Genomic DNA, 20153 nt, shown 5'->3' with positions numbered 1-20153 from the left:
AGTATTGCAGCCATCGCTCTCTGGCTGCCCACCTCTGAAGGCCGCACTGCCGCCAGCAGCAGCACAGAAGTAAGTGGGGCAAGATCATACCAGGCCACCCTTACTTCTGCGCTGCTTCTGGTGGTGGCGCCGCCTTCACAGCTGGGCGCCCAGCCAGCAGCTGCTGGTGCTGAAAATGTTCTAACAATTTGGAACCGAGGGACTCTGGCTCCTCCATTCCCTGCGCCCCCTTCCCAGTCACGGTCAAGTGTTCTCTGCCAACCTCTTGAAATACACCCAGTTACACCTCAGCGTTAGTAGTAAACGTAGTGGAGTGAGGGTCGTGTTGCGAAACTCTGGACTAGGCAATCACAGTGGTCCCTTCTAGCCTTAACATCTGATAGATGTAGTTGCTAGTTCCTGGGCTAGGTCCCATTCTTGTCCCTGGCCATGCCAACTGACTACCCCATCTTTCTCTTTCTGTAGTGAAGTACCGGCTTTTCACTGTGGGTCACATGTTGGACCCCAACTTGAAGGTGGTTTCTGTGGAGCTCATGGTAAGATGCTTTCTATTTACCCAGCTTTCCTCCTCTGCAGATCTCTCTGCTTCACTTCCTTTCATGGACCAGCAAGCCCAGAGGCCAGGAGATTGTGCTAACCGCTTGTCACAGGGGGTGGCTGGCCCTTTAAGAGGAGTTAGACCCAGTTCTGCCTGTGACTAACCAGCTGTCTCCTAGCTGATGCCCTGAGGCCCTGCAGCAGATGATAACTTGACCATCTTTTGTCCAATAGAAGCTAGCAGTAGCTCATTTGAGAGGGAGGACTCTGGGCTGCGTCAGGAGACCCTGGATCAGAGAAAGGACCCAGAACTGGGCTCGCTGCATCCCAGCGAAGTGAAAAACCAGGCTGGGGGTAGCTGCTCTAGAGGCAGTGGGAGGGGACAGGTACCTGTTCTGGTTGGCATTGAACTGTGGATGAAACGTAAATGTGTTCCTGGGAAAAGGGACTGAAATACCCAGGCTCGAGGGAGCTTCCTGGATGTAGCTGGCTGGTGAGTTGGCCTGGTCCATGTCTGGGGCTCCTAGGCACTACAGTAATACACCTAATAAATAATGTACAGCACCTTGCACGGTGGTTTCAGACTGATTCTTTCTGGTGCTCGGTTTCAGAATCCAGATGGGATTATTGTAGAGAAGAACACGGTGTCCTCGATGGACCAAGGCGGCATCATCTCCAGGAGCTACAAGATCCCTGATATCGTGAAGTAAGCTGTAACAACCAGGGGAAGGTGGTTATACGAGAATCTTCATATGTGAGCCTCTACTTCCTGATCTACACAGACTAGCTTTCTTAGCCAAGGCTGTAGCAGGCATCTCAATCTCTGTATGGGCCTTCGCCACCACTAGAAGGGGACAGAGTATCACACAGAGTGGGCGTGGCTTAGACACTAAGTGGGAGTGGCTTAGACACTAAGTGGGAGCGGCTTATGCACATCAACATTCTAATATGTTTTTGTTTCACTTTGCCACCAAATTCTCTCTACAATAATCACCCATTTTTTTACTTCTGTCTCCCAAGGGTTGTTTTTTTTAAAAAAAAGTGTTGCAGGCTCCAGTTAAGGAAAGGATGCCTCTATCTATTTGTCAGCTTCCCCCATCCCTAGGATACCTGACTGCACTGTGATATTCTCACAACACTCCAGGGAGATGTTAAAATATTAGTATTCCCATTTTGCAGATGGGAAAACTGAGGCCTAGAGAGATTTAAGGTTCAGATTTTTCAAGCACTTAGTACTCGTCTGCTCCCAGTATGGCCAGATTTGTATCAAAAGAGCCCAGGACAAGTTGTGCCTAAATGGGAGCTGAGCTCAAGCTCTGTTGAAAAAATCTGCCCCTCAGGAACTTGTTCATGGTGTCTGTGACAGGGCTGGGTGTGGGACCCAGAGCCCTCACTGCTCTAATGCATTAGACTCCACTCCTCTCCCAGACCCAGGACTACAATCCAGCAGCCCTGGCTCCTAGCCCCACTCTGCTCTATCCCACTGGGCCCCACTCCTCTCCTAGAGCTGGGACTAGAACTCAGCAGTGCTGACTTCCAGCCCTCTCTTCTCTAACCACCCCTCCCCTCCCTGAGCCAGGATAGAACCCAGGCATCCTGGCTCCTGCCTGCTCTAACCCACTTGACCCCATTCCCCTGCCAGGGCTGAAGACATAACGAAGGAGTCCTGACTCCCAGCCCTCTGCTCTAACAACTAGATCCCATTTCCCTCCCAGAACTAGAAACTGAATGCCAATCTCCTGAGTCCCAGACCAATGCTTTAGCTCCAACAGCATACCGCACCAGCCGTATTGAGCTAGATAGATCCTGCTCCATACCTCATGATCTGGGCTTGTGTCTTGCAGCAGCGGAGTGTGGAAGATTGTCTCCAAGTACGAGCATGCCCCTCAGGAGGCCTTCACCGCGGAGTTTGAAGTCAAGGAATACGGTACCTGCCCTGCCCCTAACAGGAGAGTGTTTCCTAGCTGGTTTTGGGATCCAGGAAGAATTTCTATCCCTTCCACTCCCACCTCCCGGGCACAGTGGGAAGAGCTTTGGGGAGGCCCCTTTTGATGAGGGTCCATGTGACAGTGAAGTCTCTTAGGGCACTGAGCAGAGGGAGTATGTTGTGGTCCAATCCTACAGGGTGAGTAGAGATAGGAGCCCAAAAATTGCCTGAATTTTGGGGTGACCTGCAGGCTGTGTAGGGCCTCAGTCCTTCCCACCGTCTAGGTGGTTCTTAAACCCCATCAGCCACCTCTTCAGGAATAAGAGAGAGGACAGGCACATGCCAGGAGCCACTGACTAGAGCTGCAGCAGCTAGATGTAAAATTCGCCCCTCATCGGGCTTGCCTCTCACTGACTGAAAGAGAAGATCAAGCTGGGAAAAAGGCTGACGTAGCAGCAGAGGACCACAGTCCTAAGGGAAGCACCTCTTAGCAGTGAGATTCTGCTTTCCAGAGGGCCAGCTCTCTACAGGGAGAGCATCCCAAAAGACCCAGCACCTGGGGTGTCCGGATCAGTCCCAACCTGCTGATTGCCTTCAGCTGCTTCCTGGGAGAGTCTCTCTCTCTCCCACTGTGTATCTTGGACACCAGTTCCCTTTTGTTTCCTAAGACCCCCTTTCCCGTGGGGGTTGTGACCTCCAACCTGGGCCCTCGGATGACTGTTGTAGGGTGACCAGATGTCCCAATTTTATAGAGACCATCCCAATATTTGGGTCTTTTTCTTATATAGGCTCCTATTACCCCCCACCCCCTGTCCCAATTTTTAACACTTGCTGTCTGGTCACCCTAGACTGTTGCGATGTCTCCGATCTTTTGCAGTGCTGCCTAGTTTCGAAGTGACGCTGGAGCCTTCTCAGAAGTTCTTCCTCATTGATCAGAATGAGCTTAGTATCGACATTACAGCCAAGTGGGTCCCCCTCTTTCTCTCTCATGCTTCTGCTGCGGTTCAGTGCTGTGGGGCAGGCTTCTAGGGCTCGCACATGAAGTATAATCGCCTGGGCTAACGGTCGGCTCACAGCCTGACCTGTTCTAATGTGCATTCATCGGTGTCCCCAGACACCTGCTGTTACCTTTGTAATCCACTTATTTCTCCTGTTAATGGGCTCAGTGCTGGAGTCCATTGGTTACCTGCTGTGTCTCCCTATAGGGGCTGTTCCACATAAGTGGATAACAGCCTACTACCACTACCAGTGAGTGGATTTACTTCTTTAGCTCAAATGGTTCAGGCTTTGTGACCTTGGACATGCTCACCAGCCCCTCTGTGCCTCAGTTTCCTCTATCTATTAAATAGGAGTAATGCTGAGTATTTTCTCTCTCTGCCACGGTCTGTTTTCCACACAGGTTCCTGTATGGGAAGCCAGTTCAAGGCCAAGCCTATGCGCTCTTTGGCGTGATGGTGGATAATGAGAAAAGGAGCATCGTGAACTCACTCAACAAAGTCCCAGTGAGAACGTAGCTTCCTGGCTATGATACACTGATGGGGCTGTAGTGGAGTGGGGTGCTTTTTGGGATATCTGCTCTGCTTTCAGAGTCTGGGATAAGAGGGGGAGCCAAGGGTAGAGTTTGGATCCATAGCCAAATACACCAAATATCTTGCCTCTGGCAACATATAACAATGGATATAAAGGGACAATAGGTAGTAAGCAATATAAATTAGAAGTTATGAAGTATAGAAAATTGATAAGGGAAGCTAAAGACAGATGGGAAAAATCCATGGCTGGCAGCGCTAAGAACAATAAGGAGTTTTTAAAAATATATTAATAACAAAAATATCCTAACAATGGTACAGTCCCATTGCTAGATGGAGACGATAAAACAGAAAGAAAGAAAGAAAGAAAGAAAGAAAGAAAGAAAGAAAGAAAGAAAGAAAGAAAGAAAGAAAGAAAGAGGCCAGGTGATTGAAACAAGTTATTTTCTTGTCAATTTCAGATCAAGGATGGCAAAGGCTGTGCTAAACTAACCAAAGAAATGTTACACAGCAGGTTCCGCAACCTCAGAGAGCTTCTTGGCCACTCAATCTATGTGACAGTGACAGTGCTGACGGACACTGGTAAGGGAGTGGCTCCCTTAGCTGGTTGCTGGGTTTCCAGACCAGAGCAGAGCTTAAGTGATACATAGCTAACCCCAGCAGGCTTGGCACACGGCTGCGGCCTTCTGATCTTTCCAATGCCTCTGTTACTGGGGCTAGGGGGAGCACAGGGGTGGGTTTTCCTTTGTATCTTAAAAGCAGCAAAACATGGACTCATCTTCATCGCTATTGTGTTTCAAACCTCAGAGTTCCTGTTTTCTGTATTACAGCAGAACCTCAGCTGAGATCAGGGCCCCCTATGCTGGGCGCTGCAGAGACACATAGTAAGAGGGATGGCCCCTGCCCCAGCTGAGAGCAAGGCCCCCTGTGCCAGGTGCTGCACAGACACACAATAAGAGACGGTCCCTGCCCCAGCTGAGATCAGGGCTCCCTGTGCTGGGCGCTGCACAGACACACAGTAAGAGACGGCCCCTGTCCCAGCTGAGATCAGGGCCCCCTGTGCTGGGCGCTGCACAGACACACAGTAAGAGACGGCCCCTGCCCCAGCTGAGATCAGGGCCCCCTATGCTGGGCGCTGCAGAGACACACAGTAAGAGGGATGGCCCCTGCCCCAGCTGAGAGCAAGGCCCCCTGTGCCAGGTGCTGCACAGACACACAATAAGAGACGGCCCCTGCCCCAGCTGAGATCAGGGCCCCCTGTGCCAGAGCTGCACAGACACATAGTAAGAGACGGCCCCTGCCCCAGCTGAGATCAGGGCCCCCTGTGCCAGGCGCTGCACAGACACACAGTAAGAGATGGCCCCTGCCCCAGCTGAGAGCAGGGCCCCCTGTGCCAGGCGCTGCACAGACACAAAGTGAGAGATGGTCTCTGCCCCAGCTGAGAGCAGGGCCCCCTGTGCCAGGCGCTGCACAGACACAAAGTGAGAGATGGTCTCTGCCCCAGCTGAGAGCAGGGCCCCCTGTGCCAGGCGCTGCACAGACACAAAGTGAGAGATGGTCTCTGCCCCAGCTGAGATCAGGGCTCACAGACACACAGTTCCCACCCTGGATAGCTCATAGTCTAAACAGACAGAGGAACAATCGCTATCCCCATTTGATGTATGGTGAGCTGAGACCTAGAGCGATGAATAACTTGCTCAGGGTTGCACACAGGACAAAGCCAGGCATTGAATCCTGAGTCCCAGTCCAGCCATCACCGCAAGACCAAACTTCTTTTTTGTTTTTTTTAATCCCCAAGGGAGTGACATGGTGGAGGCTGAGATATCTGGGATCCGGATTGTGACCTCCCCCTACAAAATCCTCTTCTCCAGATCTGCTACGTACTTCAAACCCGGACTTCCCTTTAACCTGGTGGTACGTCCAGCCAGCGGCGTAGCCAGCGTATAACCTTCATAGCGTTATCTTACAGCCTGCTATGGCTAGCAAACAGATCGGCATGCCATTGGAGAGCAGGGATGATTCGCTTTCTAACGGGGTACAGCATGAGAGCCTGTCTTTAGTGGTTCACGGGAAATCTTACCTGGAAGTGGTCACTGGAGCAGGCAAAAATAGACAGATGGGTGTTTGCACTGCAACCGCCCGCTGGCGCAGGCTGGCCCCACTGGGCTCAAGCATAGAGGCCCTGGGTTGACTGAGCTCCCCTTAAGTGCAAGAGGTGCAGGATTATTCGGCCGGCGTTGCTGTCACAGATACAACCAGGACAAACAACCATCTTGTTCCCAGCATCTGCTAAGAGCCAGGCTTTGTAACTGACCAGATCAGATACAGGGGAGGACGCTGACCTGCAGGTTACATGCCTGGGCTGGGAATATGTAGAGAACATCAGGCTCCAAGGAGACCTACTGGGCACCTTCAACCGTCACTATGTTCACATCCACCCTCTCTCCTGTCTTCCGATGCCCAGGTCTCCGTGGTGAAGGCAGACGGCTCCCCCGCCCCCCAGGTCCCCGTGCGCAGCGGAACAGGTGCCAGCGGTTTGACACAGGCTGATGGGACAGTGCAGCTAGCGATCAACACCCCGGCAGACGCATCTCAGCTCTCGGTGAAGGTGCATGTCAGGTCACTCAGGGTGGGATGCTCCTTGGGTCCTAGTGTTGGTTCCCTACACGTTCTGTTGATGTTGGAACTGGACCAGATCGGGGACAGGTTGGATCTAGGACCCTACAGGTCCCAGGCCCCAGCCAATGTCAAAGGCAGGAGGCAACTGGGTCTGATTCTCTATTGCTCATCCTAAAACCCACCTGTGGAGCCATGAGCCTTCCTGGCTGACATAGCCCTGCCTTCGGCCCTCTAGACCCCAGTGCCAGGGGCACGCTGGAGAAGGGAGATGCCACAGCTGCTGCACTCTGGCTAGTCTCTGCTCCTCGTGGCTAAGAGGGGCTGGGTTGGGAGCAGAGGGTAGGTCAGAGCAGACCTGAGGCTGCTCTAAACTGAAGCTGGGATCTGGGCCCGAGATGCAGGGGGCACAAAGACAGCTTAATTTCACAAGGCTTAATTGCTGCAAGGCCCCAACTATATAGTGCTGGGCCCATGTAAGTCTGTGGGAATTTTGCCATTGACTCCAGCGGTGCCAGGATCTGGCCCCTTTTAGACCTGATCCTTAGCTGTCTCTGATGAAGAAAGTCCATTAACCGGCCCCCTGTCGTCCCCCAGGTGGAAACTGTGGTTGCCAACCTCCGGCAGGAGCATCAGAGCTCGGCGGTCTGGGCCATGGTAGCCTACGGGTCGCAAGGGGGCTCAAGGAACTACCTGCACATCTCGGTGCCAGCCACTCAGCTCCAGCCGGGGAACATCCTGCCTGTGAGCTTCAGCCTATGGAACAGTAACGCTGACGTTCAGAGGCAGATCCACTATTTCACCTACCTGGTAAGAGGCAGCGTCGCTGTGTGCGCAGCAGGGGAGGAGACGGTGACAGGGGGCTGGGAGTCGAGACTCCTGGGGTCCCAGCACTGGGAGGGGAGTGGAATCCGATCGAGCAGGGGGCTGAGAGTCAGGACTCCTGGGTTCTATTGCCAGCAGTGGGAGGAGAATGGGGTCTAGGATGCCTGGGTTTCCTTCTTGGCTCTGTGTGATTTTGTGCTGTTACCACTGGGACTCATCCAGTGACAGCGAATGCCTTCTGCTTCCCCATCAGATCCTGAACAAAGGGAAGATTGTCCGGGCTGGAAGACAAGCCAGGCAGGTGGGACAAACTCTGGTGACTATGTCCCTGCCCATCACTCCAGACCTCATCCCTTCTTTCCGCATCGTGGCTTACTACCAAGTAGGGCAGAAGGAGATCGTGGCAGACTCGGTCTGGTTGGACGTCCAGGACTCCTGTATGGGAACGGTGGGTTGATCTGGCACTTACGTCAATATATGTCAATAACCTGATGGATTCTGGCTGAGAGAGGGGAGCAGGTTCCCAGCAGGAAAAATGGTGAGCTACTCCCAGGGTAGATCTGATTCAGTCCTTACTCGCTGATTAAACCTGCGGAGTGACTCCTGATTTACCCCAGTGCGAGGACAAGCAAGGCTATTAGACAAGATCCTCAGCTGACATTAATCATCTAAGCGCACTTCAGAGTGACGTCCATTTACACTAGCTGAGGATCTGGCCCATTGAGTTGTTACTGATTTACACAAGTGGGAGAAGAATTGGGTCCATTCACTTCAGTGGAGTTACTCCTGATTTACACCTCATGGACGCAAAAGGAGAATCAGGCCCTCTGGGTTTTCTCCGGCAAAGCTCTGCCTGATGATAGGAGCACAACTATCAGAAAGGTTCCCGTTCTGCTCAGGAGCAAAACAGAGACCTTGCAAAGACTTTCACAAAAAAGATCAGCGCCAGACCGCCCCATGCTGGTATCCAGGGTGCTCGCCTGGGCTGGGGGGGGGGCATGGGAACCTGAGGTTCCCATATTCCACTGGGCTGGTCTCAGCTCTGGTCCACTTTGTGTAGATAACTAAATCTTCACTGGAGGAGAGCAAAAGATGCTGACTGTCTTTCCCAATGGTTAGAGCATCCCCTGGTACATGGGAGACCCACATCAAGCTCCTCCTCCAACTTAGGCAGAGCAGCGATTTGAACTTTATTAGCTCTTATGGGCTCTCGCTCTCTCTCGCTGCCTCATTCTGAGCAGAAATTCCACACTGCCTGAGAATCTTTCCCCGCAGAAAGGACTTTCCCCTTGCCCAAGAGATGGTTTGCCTTTGGCATATTGGGATTGGGTTTAGACGAAAAACTGTTTCATTGAAAAATTCCTGTTCGACACTGCCTGAGAAAGGGATTGGCTCAAGTGTCCTCCAATCCTAACTGCAAGGGGAGCACTGCTTTAGCTCCAGTGGGTGACGCCTGTGTTTCTACAACCCGAGGAGAGGGGTTCAAATCCCAGGGCAGACGGGGATTCCATAACCCTGGGAGCCCCATGGTCATGGGGATGGGGTCTCTCCAGCAGTCACCCCCACGTGGCTGATTCATTCTTTCCTCTCATCTCCATGAAAGCTGAAGGTAACAGGCGCAACGGAGCAAGACAATGATGTCCAGGTGCCAGGTGGGAAGATGAATCTCCGAGTGAAGGGAGATCCCGGAGCCAGGGTCGGGCTGGTGGCTGTGGATAAAGCTGTGTACGTGTTAAACAGGAAATATAAGTTCTCCCAAGCCAAGGTGAGCGTAACGGCAGGGGGTGGTCAGGTGTGGGGACTGGACCGGGGACCTCTGTGTCTTGAAGCAGGAGCCACTGTTGCCTGAGTGAAAAAAAAGCTCATCTTGCAGCAGCCTCTAAGTATGGTACAGCCCCTCCTGGAGGAGGAGAGAGTACTACCTGCAGTGGGGATGGGTTATATGAGAAGCTGAGGTCTCTATATTTCTGGTGATGGAGGGCACTGGGTGGGGAGTGGGGCCTAGTAGTTAGAATGGGGAAAGGTTGGGGACAGGGCTGGGAAGCGGGACTCCTGGGTTCCGTTCCCAGCTCTGACACTGATGCCCGTTGATGGCAGGAGGCTATTAGGGCCGGCATGACCGGTGAGGCCGGGTTCCCCACTACACCCATGATGGGTTTGAGGAAGGACGACTTCCCCGTTCCCTCCACGGGAGGGTCGAATTGAATGGATGGGGGAGAGGCCTAAAGGAAGGTAGTGAGCTGTCTTTGTGCAGGCGGGTGAGGATTGCTGCCCCTTGCTGTCTGGACTTGGAGCTGCTTCGCCACGTGTTCTCGACCTACAAGCATGCTCATGTGATAGCATGGCCTAGTGAGCTTGGGTGCTGCTTTAAAGTGCTGGTTTCTTTGGGAGAGGTTGGATCCTACTGCTGCCAGTCTGCTTGTTGGGCTCAAGGTCTGACTAGCTGATCGAACGTCCCTTCTGATCTGCACCTCTGTGAATCCACCCTAGATACTTACAGGGCCACCATTACTGTAGAACCCGAGCACCTCACAATCCTGTGCTGTTATCCCTATAGTACAGATGGGGAAACTGAGGCCCAGAGAGACTAAGTGACTTAGCCAAGATCATGCAGTAAGTCTGGGGCAGAGCAGGGAATGGTATCGTGTCCCCTCTTGTCTCTCCAGATCTGGAACACACTGGAGAAGAGCGACATCGGCTGCACGCCCGGCAGCGGCAAGGACCACGTGGGGGTGTTTGCAGACGCTGGGCTGCTGCTTCAGACCAACGTTGGCATTGAGACGCCCCAGCGGGCAGGTGACCTGGTCGTGCCACAGGGTTCTCCAGTGCAGGGCAGCACGGGATCGAGCCCGTTGCTCATACCACGTGGGAACAGGGCGAATACAGCCCCAGAAGTCCCTCTCTTTATCAAGGCCTCCTCCCCTGCAGTACAACCCAACCTGGTCTTCCAGGGCAGTGGTTCCCAACTGGGGGCCCCCTGGGGGGGCTGTGAGCAGGTTTCAGGGGGGCTGCCAAGTAGGACCAGTGTTAGATTTGCTGGGGTCCAGGACAGAAAGCCAAAGCCTCACTGCATGGGACTGAAGCCCGGGGCCCTAAGTCCTGCCACATGGGGCTGAAGCCGAAGCCTGAGCAATGTAGCCTTGTGGGGGCCCCTGTGGCATGGGGCCCTGGGCAACTTCCCTGCTTGCCCCCTAACGCCGGCCCTGGCTTTTATATGCAGAAAATCAATTACTGTGACACAGGTGGGCCGTGGAGTTTTTATAGCACAATGCGGGGGGGGGGGGGCAGGGAGCAGGGGCTCAGGCTCAGAAAGAAAAAGGTTGAGAACCCCTGGAGTAGGGGGTGCTGGTTTGCATGGAGGACGGGCTCAGCAGGAGGTGCTCTCCCACCCTAGTCAGCGCTGACCCAAATACCACAGCGTTTCTCCCCTGAGCCCTAGTGTTTAGCCTGACTAATTTCATCTCTTCACGGAGATGCTGCCACATCCCTATGACACTGATGTGCGTTACTCTCTCTTGCCAGAGTCCCGCTGCTCCCAGCCCACTCGGCTTCGGCGTTCACCCCTGATGTCGAAGAGAAAAGCTGACAAAGGTGGGTGCACCTCTGCACGGTCTCGTGTGGGCATGCACTTGCACACCTTCTGCTTGCATGCGCTTGCACACCCTTTGTTTGCACACACTTGCACGCCCTCTGCTTGCACACACTCACACCCTCTGCTTGTATGCATTCGCATGCACTCTGCACGCACTCTCCCACCCTCTGCTTGCACGCACGTGCATGCTCTTTGCTTGCATGCATTCTCTCACCCTCTGCTTGTATGCACTCGCACGCCCTCTGCTAGCATGCACTCGCACGCCCTCTGCTAGCACGCACTCTCGCACCCTCTGCTTGCATGCACTCTCATGCCCTCTGCTTGCACGCATTCTCACGCACTCTTCTTGCACACACTTGCACGCCCTCTGCTTGCACACACTCTTGCACCCTCTGCTCACGTGCACTCGCACACCCTCTGCTTGCACACACTCTCATGCCCTTTGCATGGCCCCCTTCACGCTGCTGCTCTCGCACGTGCCCTCTCCCTCTCTCGTGCCCGTGCTGGGCGCTAAGGGGGCCCTGCTTTCCCGCAGTGAGGCAATATCCAAGCCAGCACCTGCGGAAGTGCTGCCAAGACGGCATGCAAGAGAACCCCATGGGCTACTCCTGCGACCGACGAGCCAAGTACGTCCTGGAGGGTGGCGAGTGCGTCCAAGCCTTTCTCGACTGCTGCAAACACATCTTCGACTGCTGCAAGCGCATCGTGGAGAGGCTCCCCGTGGTTCACAGGCAGTTCCTGTTAGGTAAGGCTCCATCTGCACTAGGGGATATGGGTGGCACCAGTGATTAGCGTCACCTGCACTAGGAGAGCTGGGCTCCAGGGGCAGGTCCTTGTAGGAAGGTTGAGGCTGCCGTGTCTAGCAGCTAATGGGCTGAAGCAGCAGCCTAAGGGATTCTCTACTACAGTATATTAGTGCCGGGGTCCAGGGTTCAAGCCCCTAGCTGGGCCTATTATATTAGCCTGGCTGTAACACACCAGGCCCCATAGCTCCCAGGGAAACCCAGGCATTCCCAGCCGTCACTGGGCTGGCTCTGGCTCAGGGCAGGGCTGACCCCCTGTTTCCCTCCCCCTCAGCATCAGCCGTTTATCAGATGCCCCCCAAGAGGAGCGAAGAGCCTGTGGATGAAGTCGTAGAGGACGAGGAGTACCTGGCGGACGAGGACATCGTCTCCAGGAGCCAGTTTGCCGAGAGCTGGCTCTGGCAAATGGAGCTGCTGCCGCAGGAGGCCGATCCGGACGGGTATAGGTCACACCACTCGAGGGCGAAGGAGAAACACTGAGATTCATCCCAGCACAGGCTGAGCTTCCCATACTCCACATGGCCCCCTCCGGGGCTTTGCAGGGGCACCAGATACCCAGAGCATGGATGTTCTCTGGCCCCGCCCCTTTCCTCTCCCAGTCTGGCCCCTCCCCATGCCCTGTCTCCACTCGCACTCAGACCCAGGTCTGTTCCACCGGGGGGGGTCTTCTCTCTGCAGCCAGAAGGGTCCCCCAACCCGATCAGTTCCAATCCCGTCTCTTTCAGGCTGGCTTCCAGAACGGTGCCGGTGTACCTGGAGGACTCCATCACCACCTGGGAGGTGCAGGCCGTGAGCCTCTCCGGGACAAAGGGTAACACTGGGAGCCGTGTGTCCACCTTGGACTGGTGATGTGGCCAAGCGGGGAAGGACGGGCATGTGGTTGAAGCACGGGACTGGGAGTCAGGTCTCCCAGCTTTGGGAGGGAGTAGTGGCTAGTGGCTAGAGCAGATTTGGAGCCAAGACACTTGGGTCCTGTCCCTAGCTCTGGGAGGGGAATGAGGGCTAGTGGTTACAGCAGATTTGGTCTCAGGACTCCTGGCATTTATTCCCAGCTCGGACATTGACATGCCATCCATCTCCTGCACATCACCACGCCCTCGTTCTGTGCCTCAGTTTCCCTCTCACTGAAACAGAGTTAATCCTGTGGATTGACCAGGTTAAGATTTGTGGAGCATCTTGTGATTTATAACACCCTGAATTCCCTTTGCTATGAGGCCAGACCGTTGGGGAGCCGGGGCTAGAACCTGCTACTACAAAGACAGGATGCTGCCCCTGGAGCAAACAGAAATTCCCTTTCTTGGTAGGAGATGCTGCGGGCTGGTCAGGCCTAAATTTTAGGCCCAACCCAGACCCGAACTGGAGCCAAGCCCATGCAACCCGAGCGGGTCGAGCGGTTTTCCAACCTGAGCTCGACTCAGCACTATTGCCTCCTGCCCAGGGGTTGGCGTGGCAGCAGCTCTGAGCGACAGCAGCCCGGTGCGCTGCTCCTGCCGGCCGCCACGCCTTGCTGCACTGTGTGTGTATCCTGCACAGCCAGCGGCCCTGTGACGCCTCAGCGCACTCGCTCTGCAACGCAGGGAGGGGGTGGTGGCTGGCTCACAGCGCCACAGACAGGAGATGGGGAGCCGACCTGAGAGGGTCTGGATGTTTTCCCACCTAACCTAGGCCTGACACTTGTAGCTGGGTTTGGGTCGGGTTGCAGGGCTCGAACTAGAAGCAGCTCCTCTTTGGGCCTACCCACTAGGTGGCAACAGCATGCACACCCAGAGCTGAGCATGCCCCCAGCGGGGGAGGACAACCCTATTCCACCCCAGAGGTGGCTGCACTTCGGTAGTGTGATCCTCATATACGCAGAGCTCCCGGACCCTCGCTGCGGGTGATACACGTGGAGGAGGTTGTGGAAGGTTCCTGCTGCCAAGGACGGGTGGGCTTTGACGGGACTCCCTTCCCACTGCAGGGATCTGCGTGGCCGACCCTTATGAAATAACGGTGATGAAGCAGTTCTTCATTGATCTCCGGCTGCCCTACTCCGTGGTGCGGAACGAGCAGGTGGCCATCCGAGCCGTGCTGTACAACTACGCGCCCCGGGCTCTCCAGGTGAGTAGAGATCAGCCCTGCCCTGGCGGATGGGTGGAAGATGGGAGTGGGGTCTAGTGGTTATAGCAGGGCGCTGGGAATTAGGACTCCAGGGTTCTAGTCCCAGCTTTGGGAGGGGAGTGGGGTCTAGTGATTAGAGCAGGGGAGGGTGGGAGTCAGGACACCTGGGATCTATTCCTACCTTGAAGAAGTAAGAGCAGTGAAACCATTAGCAAAGAGGAGGCCAGAACTTCTGAATTCTGTTTCTAAAAGTGGGCTGGAGCATGATCTAGTGGTTGGCGCTGGGAATTAAGGCAGCTGGGTTCTCATCGTGAACAGCTTGCTTCGTCTCTCTCTGACTCAGTTTCCCTGTCTATAAAAGGGGGCTAATTATATTTACTTGCCTCTGGTGGGGGAAGGGTTAATTAACATACTCTTGTGAAGTGAGCCAAGATTTTTACATGCGATGGGTGAATGGATAATCGGCTCTGGATGAAAACAAGATTTGTTGTGGAGAATATCACTGCCTGGACTGAGGTTATCAGTGACATACTGAGGTGAACATAAGAACGGTCACAGGGGTCAGACCAAAGGTCCATCTAGCCCAGTGTCCTGTCTTCCAACAGTGACCAATGCCAGCTGCTTCAGAGGGTGGAGGGGTAGGCTGGGGTGAAGAACACAGTGGGGGGCCTGGAGGGTAAGACACTCATAGACTCATAGACTCATAGGTCAGAAGGGACCAATCTGATCATCTAGTCTGACCTCCTGCACAAGGCAGGCCACAGAACCCCACCCATCCAATTTTATAACAACCCCTATCCCAGGATCGAGTTATTGAAATCTTCAAAATTGGTTAATTGACACTTAGAGGTGAGACCCCAGCCACCAAGTTTGCAGTGTGGATCAGACCTCTCCTCTACCGACTCACAGTTCTGGAGCGTCCTGGTTCTGCTCCACAGTGGAGATTGGAGCCAGACACACACTTTTAATCTGGATCAGAACTTTCCCATAGCTTGGATCCAGGCTTCTGGTTCTGACCCATAAAGGAGACCGGGGCCAGACACACAGTTTGGATCTGGATCAGAACTTCCCTAGAATGTGCAGGCATTTGGATCTGGGGTTTTGGATTCTGTTTCTCACAAGGCCTAGGCACCTAGCCTTACTTTGAGGGCTTAGGTGGTTCCTGGAGTGGTGCCAGACGAACCCACAGGATGGTTTCCCCCGGCGTGGCTTTTAATGAAGCTGCTTGGCTTGTGGCTCGCAGATCCGGGTGGAGCTGATGTACAACGAGAAGATCTGCAGCTCCAGCAGGCGCGACAGCCGGTTCCAGCAAGAGCTGATGATCCAAGCCGGAGCCTCTCGAGCCGTCTCCTACGTGATCATCCCCCTGGAACTGGGGGAGGTGGAGATCGAGGTGAGAGCGGCTGTCCATGGGCTCCCCATCGCAGATGGAGTGAAGAAAAAGCTCAGGGTGGTGGTAAGTGTCAGAGATCGCTGGCTACAGGTTGCAGCATCAGCTGACTGGCTAGCGCTGCTGCTTTTAAGCTAAGCATGGATGGGCCTGTTCAGAATTTAGCTGAGAGACCTCCAAGGACGGAGTGGGGGTAACTCAGTAGGGGATGGTGCTAAGGGCAGTTGCACTGTAATGAACAATGTGCTGGCTCAGCTGGGGCCACTTGCCCCTTGGAATTGTCCTTGGTACTAGGGGGAGGAGAGGCATTGTGCCCCTGGGGTGCTGGGGCTCAGGAGGGGATCCACTTGATGCCAGTGTGGGAGGGTAGCTAGGAGATGCCCACCAGCCTGCAGTTCAGTTCTCGGCAATTGGTCTGTAGTGGCTGGTGCTCAAATGTTCCCAGTGCTGGGGGTTGGTATAAGGATGATCGAGGTGGGAGGGTTAGGCAGAGACCTTGCCCATTGTGCCCCTCCTCAATGAGCCGTTTGGCCCCCATCTGGCTTTTCTCTCCTGCAGCCTGAGGGCATGAAAATATTTAAGAACATCAAGAGCGTCCTGCTGGATCCTGCTGCCCGCGGCTCTGGTAGGACCTGCTGGGGCGTCACCCCCTGTGGGACTGAGCTCTGCTTCGAAATCCGCCACCCCTCCTCCCTGGAGATTTGGTTGCTTATCAGACGTGTCAGGAGGAGCTGGTGGCTTTATGGGGCTGGTTCCACCTCCTCCCAGAGTCACAAGGCACCGTGCTGCGCTGAGTGGGATCTGGCTGCCGTTAGTGGCTGGGCTGCAACTGATAACAGCCTACCACTGCAGCCAGCTAATGGAGCAAATCCTTTAGCTCAAGTGTGCCTCTGGGGATCTAGCCCAGGTAGCATGAGGGGTGTTAGAGGCAAAGTACAAATGAAACGAGAGCAGTTTAAAGAGGTGAGATGTTTCTGAAGGTTCCCCCCATAACCAGCCTCTCCCTGCCCCCCAAGCAGCTTGTATATTTCATGGCAATGTGGGAAGCCCCAAAATTGCACACGGGAGGATAAACCTCTGTCCCTAAAATGCCCTAAATTAGGAGCCTTCTTTGGACACTGCAGGGCTCTGGGTAACCAGCCAGAAGAGCCACTCTGGGCGCTCTGGTCTCAACTGCTCGCCATGCCAACCCTGATACGTTCCGGCGTGCTTCCCTCTGTGATCTGTGTGTTTCTTGCAGCCTCTGGGGAGCAGCTGGAGACAGTCGGGCCTGTGGACATGAGTAACGTGGTGCCCAACACTGAGCCAGTGACCTTCGTCAGCGTGAAGGGTAAGGACTTGGGGTGGAAGGGGGTAGGCAGAGATGGGTGCAGGAGAGAGCTGGTAGTGGGGTAGGGAAGAGGGCAGCAAGAGGTCCCCATGCACCACATTTTAACCCATTAGCACCAGGATCAAGGGCTTTTTTGCCCGGCTATGGGCACTTAAGCTGTTTCTGATCAGCCCTCGAATCCCCCCACCATGTGGCTAGAGAGAGAACACTCCCTAGCTTTCATCAGTAGCTCCCCAGGTGATTTGCAAGGGCCGGCAGTCTCATTAGTCCAGGAGCAGTAGGAGGCAGGAGCGGCAGACCCTCTAGGGTGACGAGGTGTCCGGTTTTTGACTGGAATGGCTGATTGAAAAGGGTCCCTGGCGGCTCCGGTCAGCACTGCCGACTGGGCCATTAAAAATCCAGTTGGCAGTGTTGCGGGGCTAAGGCAGGCTAGTTCTTACCTGTCCTGGCACCGCACTGTGCCCTGCAAACAGCCAGCAGGTCCGGCTCCTAGGCAGGGTGCCTGCGGGGCTCCGCGCACTGCGTCCACCCTGAGCAACAGCTCCACATTGCCGTTGGCTGGGAACTACAGCTAATGGGAGTCGGGGAGCGGTGCCTGTGGGTGAGAGCCACACGCGGAGCTTCCTAGCCCCCCCCATCTAGGTGCTGGACCGGCTGGCTGCTCCAGGGGAATATGCAGCGTGGTGCCAGGACTGGCAAGGAGCCTGCTTTAGCCTAGCTGTGCCGCTGACTGGAAGCTGCCCGGGGTAAGCCCATGTCCCAATCCCAAGCCTCAACCTCCTGCCCCATCCCTGGGCCCCCCAAAGCTGGAGCCCCCTCCTGAACCTCAAACCCTCATCCCGGCCCCACACCAGAGACCGCATCTCCAGCCCAGAGCCCGTAACCCCTACCGTACCCCAACCCCCTGCCTCAATCCACAGCCCCCTCGCCCCCCTACATTCTGAATCCATTGGCCCCACTCCCCAGCCTAGAGCCCCCTCCTGTACCTCAAACCCCTCATCCCGGCCCCACACCAGAGACCGCATCTCCAGCCCAGAGCCCGTAACCCCTCCCGTACCCCAACCCCCTGCCTCAATCCACAGCCCCCTCACCCCCCTACATTCTGAATCCATTGGCCCCACTCCCCAGCCTAGAGCCCCCTCCTGTACCCCATACCCCTCATCCCCAGCCCCACCCCAGAGCCCGCACCCCTAGCTGGAGCCCTCACCCCCTCCTGCACCCCAACTCCCTGCCCCAGCCCAGTGAAAGTGAGTCGGGGGGGGGACAGCGAGGCACCAAGGGAGGGGGAATGTAATGAGAGGGGGTGGAGCCTCTGGGAAGGGGCCGGGCTAGGGTGTTCAGTTTTGTGAGATTAGCATGTTGGCAACCCTAAGATGCTCCTAAAAGTTGAGGGGCTACTGGCATCCAAACTATGCCCCTACCTCCCACACTGCCCCTTCCCTGAGGCCTCGCCCCCGCCACCTCTTCCCCCCAAGACCCCATCCCCTGCTCACTCCTGTCTGTCCCCTCCCCATCGCTCGCCCTTACGGCCGGCAAAAAGTGATGTGGCCATGGCGCCCTCTTCTGGCACCCCTGGGTGGAGGGGACAGCGCCCAACAAGGTGGGGAGGAGCCTGGACTTGGTGTTGGGGTGTAATGGGAGGAGGGGGCGGGACTGGGGGCATTCGGGGGGGAAGCGGCTGAGAAGGGGGCTGGCTTTGAGGGGTGGGTGTGAGGCTTGATGCCCACCAGAGCAAAGGAGGGAAGGGTTGTTCTGGGTGGGCGAGGACTGGGTAGCAGAGGGTGGGGAGGGCCTGGTATGACAGGCTCTGCCTAGCTCTCACCCTCTCCGACCGGCCCGCCCAGGGGACATCGTGGGCGACACAGTGGAGAACTCCATCGACGGCGCCAACCTGAAGCACCTGATCCAGGTCCCGGCGGGCTGCGGGGAACAGAACATGATCGGCATGACCCCCGCTGTCATCGCCACCCACTACCTGGACAGCAGCCGGCAATGGGAGAGGCTCGGGGTGGATCGCAGGGCGGAGGCCATCAAGTTCATCACTCGAGGTGAATCTCTCTCTGGGTGCAGGGAGGGGCTGGGCCGGGCACAGAGCGATAGCGCCGGGGCTCCTGCTGCTTGGGCACTGAGCTGCCCTGGCTGACTTGTCTGAGTAGAGCGGAGCTGGCTGGGAGCCCGGGGTCTGTCAGGGAGACGGGCCCCAGTCCCTTGAGGAACCTGGTGGATTAGAAGCAGGAGCCTGATTCCCAGTTCCTGTGCTTGGGGCAGGGACGGAGTGAGCAGGGCTTTAAGTCCCCTTGGTGCTCTCCTTGTTCTAGGTCTGTGCAGGGCCTTTCCTGGCCCCTGGAGTGAGCAACAGCAGCCTTGGGGCTGCTCTGATTTACGCTGGTACGGGAATCAGGGACTAACCATAGTGCAGCATGCTCTGGCCATGCCCACAATCTGCCCCCTCCACCAGGAGGCTGGGAGCCAGATGGGAGCAAGACCCTGCACTGCAGCTGGGATCACCCCTTCATGAGGGGAGTCTCAGGGGTGTTCCACTCTCTGTTATGACCTTGTCATGCTGCTAGAGGGGGCCCACATGTAAGTAGAAATCAAGCCCCTGTTCTGTAAAGTCTGCCCCGAAGCAAATAGGCAGCCAGCAGTGTCTGAGAAGCACCAAGGTAACACACACGTCCTGGCCTATGCTGCTTACAACATGCATTGCACCAGCATCAGTCGCCATGTGGCAGTATTGCTCAGTGTCAGGGAGACTGAGATGCAGCATCTAACCCAACAGGGATGGGAATGTGGGTACTTGTGGCTAGGTCCTCATCCCTGGGGGGTGGAGATGCTGTGGCAATCTGTACTTTCCTTGGCTAGCAAGGAGTCCCGGGAGACAATGAGATGAAAAAGCTACAGAGGGGTCTAGTGGTGTCAGGGGGGGATTGGGAGTCGCAATGGGGACTAGTAGGCTAGAGCAGTGTGGGGGTGAGCCTCAGGACTCCTGGGTTCCATTCCCAGCTGCGGGAGCAAAGCGTGTACAGCTGGGCTGAGCACCTCAAATTGGGAATCCAGATCTTAACTTCTGCAGTTCAGGCCTCATCACTGGTCTGATTTCAGGGTACACCCAGCAGCTGGCTTACCGGAAAGCAGATAACTCCTATGCGGCCTTCACAAACAGACCAGCGAGTACCTGGTAAAGCATGGGGCGCGGGAGGCAGAAACCTGGGGGGGACTGGGGCTGAGTTGTTGTCCTAACACACATCTGACTCCAGAGACCCTCCACTAAAGTCTCCTGCAGGTGGAAGGCTGCTGGCCTTGTCACAGGGGGACTGGAGTGGGACCCAGAACATCTGGGTTTAATTGTGGCTCTTCCGCTGACAACTCCATGGGAGACCTTGAGCAAGTCCCTTTGTTGATCTGGCCCTCAGGTTCCCCATCAGTAAAATGGGGTTAAAGGCCGTTCCTTTTGTCTGGTTTGATTGTGAGCCCTTTAGAGCAGGGACTGCCTCTGGCTCTGGGTCTGTG

The 20153-nt window shown here is 55.6% G+C and overlaps 1 protein-coding gene across 1 annotated transcript in view; it reads left to right on the top strand.

The window, feature by feature from the left end:
- Window positions 1-20153, top strand: part of LOC115643427 (A.superbus venom factor 1-like) — a 47182-nt gene that overhangs the window by 4785 nt on the left and 22244 nt on the right. Inside the window, exons 4-25 of the mRNA XM_030547457.1 lie at window positions 466-536; window positions 1149-1243; window positions 2382-2464; window positions 3342-3429; window positions 3864-3966; window positions 4452-4572; window positions 5789-5904; window positions 6455-6598; window positions 7204-7416; window positions 7685-7879; window positions 9035-9196; window positions 10098-10227; window positions 10954-11022; window positions 11559-11743; window positions 12118-12266; window positions 12552-12637; window positions 13784-13923; window positions 15167-15379; window positions 15872-15938; window positions 16554-16643; window positions 18488-18691; window positions 19746-19821. Coding sequence (XP_030403317.1) covers window positions 466-536; window positions 1149-1243; window positions 2382-2464; window positions 3342-3429; window positions 3864-3966; window positions 4452-4572; window positions 5789-5904; window positions 6455-6598; window positions 7204-7416; window positions 7685-7879; window positions 9035-9196; window positions 10098-10227; window positions 10954-11022; window positions 11559-11743; window positions 12118-12266; window positions 12552-12637; window positions 13784-13923; window positions 15167-15379; window positions 15872-15938; window positions 16554-16643; window positions 18488-18691; window positions 19746-19821 — 2800 coding nt within the window. The remainder of the gene's footprint in view (window positions 1-465; window positions 537-1148; window positions 1244-2381; window positions 2465-3341; window positions 3430-3863; window positions 3967-4451; window positions 4573-5788; window positions 5905-6454; window positions 6599-7203; window positions 7417-7684; window positions 7880-9034; window positions 9197-10097; window positions 10228-10953; window positions 11023-11558; window positions 11744-12117; window positions 12267-12551; window positions 12638-13783; window positions 13924-15166; window positions 15380-15871; window positions 15939-16553; window positions 16644-18487; window positions 18692-19745; window positions 19822-20153) is intronic.

This window comes from Gopherus evgoodei, unplaced genomic scaffold (assembly GCF_007399415.2).
Source record: "Gopherus evgoodei ecotype Sinaloan lineage unplaced genomic scaffold, rGopEvg1_v1.p scaffold_59_arrow_ctg1, whole genome shotgun sequence".
NCBI lineage: Eukaryota > Metazoa > Chordata > Testudines > Testudinidae > Gopherus > Gopherus evgoodei.
The sequence above is the reverse complement of the archived record's forward strand: the minus strand, read 5'-3'. Positions and strand labels throughout refer to the sequence as shown.